The sequence below is a fragment of the Sus scrofa genome, chromosome 6 (genome assembly GCF_000003025.6).
Source record: "Sus scrofa isolate TJ Tabasco breed Duroc chromosome 6, Sscrofa11.1, whole genome shotgun sequence".
NCBI lineage: Eukaryota > Metazoa > Chordata > Mammalia > Artiodactyla > Suidae > Sus > Sus scrofa.
Window position 1 is genome coordinate 92530971 of NC_010448.4, and position 8612 is coordinate 92539582.

The window sequence follows — 8612 nt, forward strand, 5'->3', positions numbered from 1 at the left end:
TAGTTGTAGGCGAAGAGGAAACTGAAGATTTGTCATGATAAGGCCAGTGCATGCATATCATGTCTTCTGCACGCAGGGAACCCTGGCGGCCATGCAGCTACATGCTGCCATTTTTCTTGGTTGTGCTAATGAGAACAACTCTTCGGCTACACGAAGAGAATTGTTTTAAGGACTATTAATAGGACAGCCTACTGCCCCAGCTGTTCTTGAAAAGCTTGGAGCACAAGGAAAGAGACTAATACTTCAGGTGCAGCATGGTCCTTTGGCCACCGTTGGCTTGGTTTTCATCTTACATGCTGTGTTTGTTTAAGCAAAAGAATCAAATGTATAATCAATGTCTTGGCTAAAGAGCAACTCATGCCTACTTTGTTTTTTGTTTTTGTTTTTGTTTTGGCTTTTTAGGGCCGCACCCATGGCATATGCATCCTCATGGATACTAGTCGGATTTGTTACTGCTGAGCCACAATGGGAACTCCCACTTATTCTTTTACTTAGAAATATTTAGACTGTCCCATTTTAAGCCCCACTGAGGAAGGACTGAGTGAACCTGTGGATGCAACTGAATACATGCAGCCCCAAGATAGCGTACCTCGTTTTCTGTCCACCTCTGTCCATTCATCTACATGAAGCATATAAAAAGAAAACACCAGTTTGTGAAGAAAGAAAGTCATTTTCAACGAGGCTTTAAAAATACCAATTCCAGTTATCTGGCTTAACAAAACCTTATTTTTCATGTTTGCATTTATGTTTAATGCAAACACTGCCTTCTACTCAAAACTTTTAAAAGGATGATGGATAAGTAACAAATTCCAAAAAGCCCCAGGGAGGCTGTGTCTTACCGAGGGTGGCCTAGGAGGAGGGAAAGCTCAGGAAGACTAGCTACCCTGGGCTTTATCTTGAAAGGCTCAAGAATTCATCCTCTCTAATGCTCTGAGAATACACATCATTCAAAGTAAGGATTTTTAGAAACACAACTTCCATAAGGAAGAATAATCCCTGAGAACAGGTAGAGAAAGAATTTTCTTTCTTTCTTTTTGTCTTTTTAGGGCCGCACCCGTGGCATATGGAGGTTCCCAGGCTTGGGGCTGAATTGGAGCTATAGCGCCCGGCCTATACCACAGCCACAGCAACACGGGATCCGAGCTGCATCTGCAACCTATACCACAGCTCATGGCAACGCCGGATCCTTAACCCACTGAGCAAGGCCAGGGACCGAACCCGCAACCTCATGGTTCCTAGTCGGATTTGTTAACCACTGCACCATGATGGGAACTCCAGGATTTTCTTATTAAAGTAAGATTTCCCTTTCTACAGATGGAACTGCTCAAAGGAACATGCATTAATAGGAAAAAAAAGTATATTTGTTTCTGATTTACTTTTTATATAGAGAGGCATGACTTCCTTATAAAAAGAGGGAATGAACGATGGGACCACTGTAAACAAAGCTTCTGAGGACAAAGGTAGCCAGGGAGATGCCAGGAGGAGACTAAATAAGGAAAAATGTAGCTGGCTGGAGAAATTCGTGAGAATCAAGACTCTGTGGGTCTTGACCTGGCTCTACCATTTACTAGCTATATAACTTTAAGCAGCTTGTGTAACCTCAGCTTCTACATTTGTGAAATGAATCATAATTGCACCTACCTCATCAGATTGTCGTGGGGATGAAACAGACACGTCAAGCACTTAAGCTGGCTTCTCTTCTGGTTCTGCTTTCTCTACTGCAGAACTTCGGACAGCACCCATAAAGGATGCAAGATGACTTTTTTTTTTTTTTTTGTCTTTTTTTTGCTATTTCTTGGGCCGCTCCCGCGGCATATGGAGGTTCCCAGGCTAGGGGTCGAATCGGAGCTGTAGCCACCAGCCTACGCCAGAGCCACAGCAACGCAGGATCCGAGCTGCGTCTGCAACCTACACCACAGCTCATGGCAACGCCGGATCGTTAACCCACTGAGTAAGGGCAGGGACCGAACCCGCAACCTCATGGTTCCTAGTCGGATTCGTTAACCACTGCGCCACGACGGGAACTCCTCAAGATGACTTTTTTCCTTAATTTTTTTTTTTGGGGGGAAGATTTCAATCTAAAAAGCCCACCCACAGATACACATCCACATTTCAAAACATTTGTAATTAATGGTGTATTTTGGAAACGTTTTCACTAGATTGTTTGAGAGTTGGTTTCTGAAGTTATAATCAAAGCATATATGTGCCTTCAATTCATAATATATGCTTCTAAGAGATGGGTCTGAAAGCACAGCCTGTGCCATTGTCCTAACTGGCCGCAAAGGGCTCCCACTGCAAGGTCAGACTCCTCTGGGAAAATTCACCATCTTTTTCCCACAGGAGTCATAGGGTTTTGGGGAGAAAAACACTGGGAAAGCAGCACCAAGAGTCTGGCTTTCTTAAAGCAGATGCTGGATTCTTTGGAGTAACGTCCACATCTTCTATCATTTTTTGGCATTTGTTTTTATAGGCAGTCTTGCCTGATAGGCCCTTGGGAATTCAGAGAGATCAAGCTGCAGCCTTCTTGAAGGTGTGTTTGGGAACAGAGCTGCTGGCAGGGGCTCACCCTCACCCAAGGGACAGCGATTACCTGTTGCTGATTAAACAGAGCTGGCAACCTGCCCTGGGCTAGCAGGCACTCCTGCTGGCAATGATGCTCAGCTCCAGCAGAGGTCTCTGTTGTGCTGTGTGCTCTGGCCCCCTTCCTCCTGAGGATCTGGGGAAGGTAAATGATGCCCTGTTTTTCTATTCTATCTCTGGATGACTTGTTTGTGACAATTCCACTTTACTTATATTTTGAGTGGGAGACAGGCCCCGGGCTATCCAGAACTGCCTGTTAAGCTGGAACTAGGAAAATAAAAATGGAACCTCATAGCGTTTGGCTGCTGAGTACTACTCTGTGATCTGTGCATCTTGGAAAAATCATTTAATGGCCCCATGCCTCAGTTCCCCCTTCTGTCAAATGAGGAATGGAAACAAGATGTAAGGGGGTCTTACTTACAAGTATCTTTAAGAGGACGGGAGTGAGGCAAAGGCAGTTTTTATTATTCTAGCTATTGCTTAAAACGGGGGACCACACTCCATATGCAACACTCAAAAGTTGCCCCACAGAGAGAGCACTTCCTTTCTGTTGAATGCTAAGCTAGAGGCTGCATTGTGGGGAAAAACTGCAATATCTGTTCTGGCCTTGCGGGAGCGGGATGGCCTCCAGGAGACCAATTAGTTGTGTAAGATAGTGAAAACATCTAGAAGAAATATGATTTCCATTCAAAACTTCAATGAGGACTAGTTTACCATGTCTGGTGTTTTATAGGCCTCTGTGCACAGGTATTTGTCATGGAGGCATCTGCTCCTGCAGCTGCACTGACTCTGAGTGGTGGATGAGATGAGTGTTTCTCAGCATTTGGAATCCTGCACCCTCCACCCTGTTTTCTCACCCTGCCTTCTACAGGTCCCCACCAACCAACTTCCTTCTGCCAGTTCTTTTATAAAATCAGTGGGTATACTGGATTTTGTTCAAACCTCTCCCTCTCCTCCCAACCTTCCAACTTCTGTCCCCACCAAGATGCCGATGCAGCCCCCCCACCATCCCTACCCTGGGTATGGAAGCACAGTGCAGCAGTTAAGGATATGGGTTAAGAGCATGAGCTCTGGAGCCTGATGATCTGGCTTTACTCTTCCTTTTACTCTTCCTCTTACTGGCTATGTAACCGTGGGCAAACTAGCTTTACTTTCTCCATCTACAGAATGCGGATAGTAGAATTACAACATCATAGGACAGTATTAGGGATTAAGGTTTTTGGAGAGGTCCACTGTACACGGGAAGTGCTTAATAAATGTTTGCTCTTGTTGGATTAGGAAGATGTGGTCCCCCAATTTTAGAATCAGTTACTGGACAGACTAATCAAAAGTCCCGTCTCCAGTGAACGTGCAGAAGGGCTGGATCGTCCTCCACCCACCATCTCACGTGACATCTGACACTCACCCTAACTGTGGAAGGAAAGAGTGTGTGAATGTGAATTACTAAAGATGGATGAAACTCCCTGAAGCTAGCAAATCCAGAGGGACTATCAATCCTGAACACAAAGGAAGCCAGTTCCCTAATATCCACAGGGTCTTGCCCAGACCGCCTCTTCAAAGACCACACTTGCCACTCATTGTGTTAAAAGTGTTAAATACACGATCTCATTCAATCCCTACAACCTCACTGTAAGATGCATATTATTATTATTCCCATTCTATGGAAAAAAAAAAACCCATAGAAGTAGGCTTATAGAGGCTACACTCCAAGGTCATACAACTAGTTAAATGGCAAAGCTGGAATGGGGACCCATATCTGTATGCCTCCAGAGAGCACATTCTTTTTTTTTTTTTTTGTCTTTTTCAGGGCCGCACCCATGGCATATGGAGGTTCCCAGGCTAGGGATCTAATCAGAGCTGTAGCTTCTGGCCTATGCCACAGCAATGCCAGATCCAAGCTGTGTCTGCGACCTACACCACAGCTCATGGCAATGCCGGATCCTTAACCCACTGAGTGAGGCCAGGGATCGAACCCGCAACCTTATGGTTCCTAGTCAGATTCGTTAACCACTGAGCCACAACGGGAACTCCCAGAGAGCACGCTCTTAATTGCTACTTTACACTGCCTTCCAAGATGCAGACTACCAGTCCAAGAACTACCTGTCAGCTCACTGGTGCCATTAGACCAAATGAAATCACATAACATAGCTCCAAGGAAAACAGAACCCTCTTGAGGAAGAAATGGCAATGTCATATAAAATAGCAGTTCAACAAACATTTACTGAGCACTGATTTATTCTATTGTAGGCATTATGCTAGGTGCTAGAACACAAAGATGAAGAAGACAATCACGTGGGGGAGACAGACACAGATACAGACCGAGTCAGTATAATATGGCCAGTGATCAGGTGGAGAGGGGCATGCATAGGGTGCCTCGGGAGTATGTGCAGGCCCTTTCTCCACGTGGTGATGAGCAGGAGATGATTCTTAAGCTGGATAATGCAGCATGGAAGGGGAATGACTAGCATGGACATGGGAGGTTTGGGGTAGAATGGGAATTACTAGCATGGAAACACGAATGAACATGCTTTTAATGGAGACCCACAAGCAGTTTGGTGTTAAGATACACAGTAGGAGGCAGGCAGTGGTGGAAAGTGGGACAGCAGAGGCGGACAGAGGTCAGATTAGGAAGGGCCCTGAGATGGCCTGCCAAGGACTTGGCCTCCATTCCGACAGCAGTGGAGAGCTGACAAGGAGTTTCAAGGGGCAGGGAGTAAGGACAGATTTGCATTTTAGAAAGCTCACTGGCAGCAGTATACAGAATGAATGAAGGGGGTATGCTACTGGGAGTTCCTTTTATCTCTTTATGCATGGACTTGGACTCCACTGCACAGATACAATAGTGAATATCTGAATATGTATGCTTATCCTATGAATATGTTATGTTTAACATCAATTGAGCATACACAGACTGTTGGGGAGAATAAATGTTTTAATTAGCAGTCATGACAGTTAACTTCACGTCAACCTTTCTTCCTCTACCTTGAAATATACCTCCTTCATACTTAATCCCAGACACTTGGGGAAAGCAGTTGTTGGTTGAGAAGGCGGGGAAAGAGGGAGAGAAAGAGGGTGGCAGAGAGTTGTGGGTGGCCCTTTCGCCAGGGATTAGATGTGGTGTTTACAGGCGAGAGATTTTGCATTTTAGAAACTCTTCTATCATTATTTCCACAACTGCATTCTCTTCAAACAGTTGTGAAGGGAAAAGAAAGACCTATAACTTTCTTATATTTTATTTCTCTATGTTATTTCAGAACCTCACCTTTCTAGAAATAGCTTCTGAACTTAGCAAGACTGGCTTCCAGTTTATGAAGGAGGATACCACACAGGGGAATGGAGACACAGAAGGTTCCCTCGGGGGACAGAGGATGCCTTGACTAGCAGAGTGTGTCGCCAGGTGGAGGGCCGCTGGGACTCCCACATTCGGGAGAGGTCGGTTGTCAAGAGAGATTGTGAAAGCATCTCCAATTTGAGGGGATGGGTAAATGGGGGTCCAGGTACCCTAATAATATCAAATGGGGGTATTACCTTTCTCTGTGGTGAAACGATCTTTTGGGGACTTTGCTCCTCGGGGGCTCCGCCTGGATGGGGCTGTGGGTTGTGAAAGAGGTCCCTGGCTGCTTGCAGGGGTGTTGGTCAGTCTGTAAAGGGGCCTGGCTGCGGAGGTCTGGCTGCGGGGGCCAGGGAGGCTTTGAGGGGCCGGGCTGCGGGGCGTGGGGTGGCTGTGCCGGCGGGGCGCCTCTCACCTTTCCGGGCCTTGTCTCCCGGGATGTTCTGGGCCCGCAGCCTATGGTCCAGGATGTAAAGCATCTCCCCGCCCAAGTTCAAGAAGAGCAGCGGTAGCGTCCGCAAGGACATGGTGCGGAAAGCGAGCGCGGCTGGTACAGAGCCCAGAGGTTCGGAAGCCAGAGGCCTGGAGGCCGCGTAGCTGCGTCCCCGAAGCCTGGTTGCTAGGCAACGCGGTTGGTGGCAAAGAAGACCAATCATCAGGCCTCTTGTTGGGAGGCGCCAGGGGGCGAGCGCGTATTGGGCGGAGCGGCGGAGACGTACAGGGTGGATTGGTCGGGGCAGGAGGTGCGGGCGCTGTGGGACTCGGTCTGGGAACGCAAGGTTTGTTTTTTGCCCGGGATGGGCAGGGACGCGGCTAGGCTGGCGGCCCGGCTCTTTTCACGCGGCCACCCTCACCCTGCGGGGCCACGTGGGCACATGATCCTGAACGAGGAAAACCTACCAAAAACTCCTTTAGAGCAGACTCCGGGTAGACAGACTTGAGTTTGAATCCAGCTCTGCAGTTTCCTAGCTGTGTGACTTGGGGTAGGTATTTTGAACCTGGGCTTCAGTCATAGGGCACATGGAGGGGACAGACCTCCCAGGGTGGAAGAATCAGTGAGATCATGCCAAATGCCACGAAAGTACTCCATAAAATAGTGACTGACTTTTCCTTTAGGTGGGGGAAGGGCCACAAGTCCTCGAATTATTTGCATTTCCTCCCTAAAAGTTACTTAGAGTGAAGCCCCTCCTCGTGAAGCAAACCAGGCCTGTACAAGTCTGCCTCGCTCCGGAGGGCTGGGGGCTCTCCAAAGTCCCCTCACACTATTAGGCAGGCCTGCCACCCCACTTCTCTGCTTTGAGGGCAGTGACCACATACTTCACCCCCATCCTGAGCGCCGGGATCACCTTCTCCTCACCATTTTCTTTTTTTTATTTTTATTTTTTAAGGGCCGCACCCGCGGCATGTGGTGGCTCCCAGGATAGGGGTCCAATATGTGCTGTAGCTGCCAGCCTACGCCACAGCCACAGCAACTCCACGGGAACACCGGATCCTCAACCCACTGAGCGAGGCCAGGGATTGAACCGCAACCTCATGGTTCCTAGTCAGATTTGTTTCTGCTGCTCCACGAGGGGAACTCCCTCATCACCATTTTTTAGTTTGGTGAGCAACCATTTCTGTAAATTTCAATACTTCTAAGACCTAACCACCCTCCCCTCCTGACACTCAGGCGTGAAACCTGAGCCTTGGCTTCCAACTTCCTCCTCTCCCACGAAATTCTCACATTTATCACTGCATTTCTCTCTGTCTGCATTACTATATTTCACCATATAAACGCCATTATTGACTGCTCTTTTTTCTTCTCCACAGGCCTGGCTGGCCAAATTTCTGAACTTTCAGTATGATAAATCCTTTCAGTATGTTAGGCAGATCACTGGCAAAATGCCATTGTAAGGCATTCAAGTCTGTCCACTTTGGCTCTGCCTTTCTAGAGACATCTTCTGCCCTCCCCAAATGCCCCCAGTCCAGCTGAACTCAGCTCATCAGTCATCCCCTCTTCCTCCTAACCATACCCACCGCTGGAAAGTCTTGCCTAAGGCATACCGTGCTCAAGTCCTTCCTGCACCTTCTGGGGTCTGTTTTCCTTCCTTTTCTGAGTTTTAAAAAGAGGAGTCTACACACACAACCTGGATTTCCCTAACATCCTCATTCCCCTACTCACTGTAACTCGATGCAGCTCTCTCCACTTCACTGAAACTGCTTCACCCTAAAGGCTTTTTGGACCTTAACTGACATTTCAGCATTGGATACTATACAGTAATTGACAGCTAGCAGCCTAAGGCTTTCATTTGCCCTTGCCTTGGCCTGTCCACTGTGTTATAAGGGAATATAACTAGGATGGGAAGGTAACAAGCAGCTTAGCATCATGATCTCACACCTGGCCTTCATGCTATCTGCCTGGCTGCCAAAAGAATTTGAGTTTCCTGCAGCATAGACTCTTCCCAGAGTGTCTTGGACTTTTTGCCTGAGGCAGTGTGATATAATAAACACAACATAGGCTGTGGAGTCAAGACAGATGTGGGTTTGATTCCTTGCCTGCCTCTAACCAGCTGTGTGAATTTGGATAAACTGCTTAACCTCTGAGCCTCAGTTCTCTCATGGTAAAATGAGAATTATGCCAACACGGGAGGCAGGGTGGTGGGTAAAGATCACTTCAAAGATTAGATGAGTTAATGTGCGCAAGATAGCACTTCAAACAATG

The 8612-nt window shown here is 47.4% G+C and overlaps 1 protein-coding gene across 4 annotated transcripts in view; it reads right to left on the reverse strand.

The window, feature by feature from the left end:
* Positions 1-6556, reverse strand: part of OSCP1 (organic solute carrier partner 1) — a 36403-nt gene extending 29847 nt beyond the window's left edge. Inside the window, exons 1-2 of one of the 4 annotated variants that reach the window (XM_021095954.1) lie at positions 6327-6556; positions 590-619 (exon numbers count right to left, since the gene is read on the reverse strand). In XM_021095954.1, coding sequence (XP_020951613.1) covers positions 590-619; positions 6327-6438 — 142 coding nt within the window. In that variant the 5' untranslated portion in view covers positions 6439-6556. The remainder of the gene's footprint in view (positions 1-589; positions 620-6326) is intronic. The other 3 variants (XM_021095952.1, XM_021095955.1, XM_021095953.1) reach the window with 3 other exon arrangements.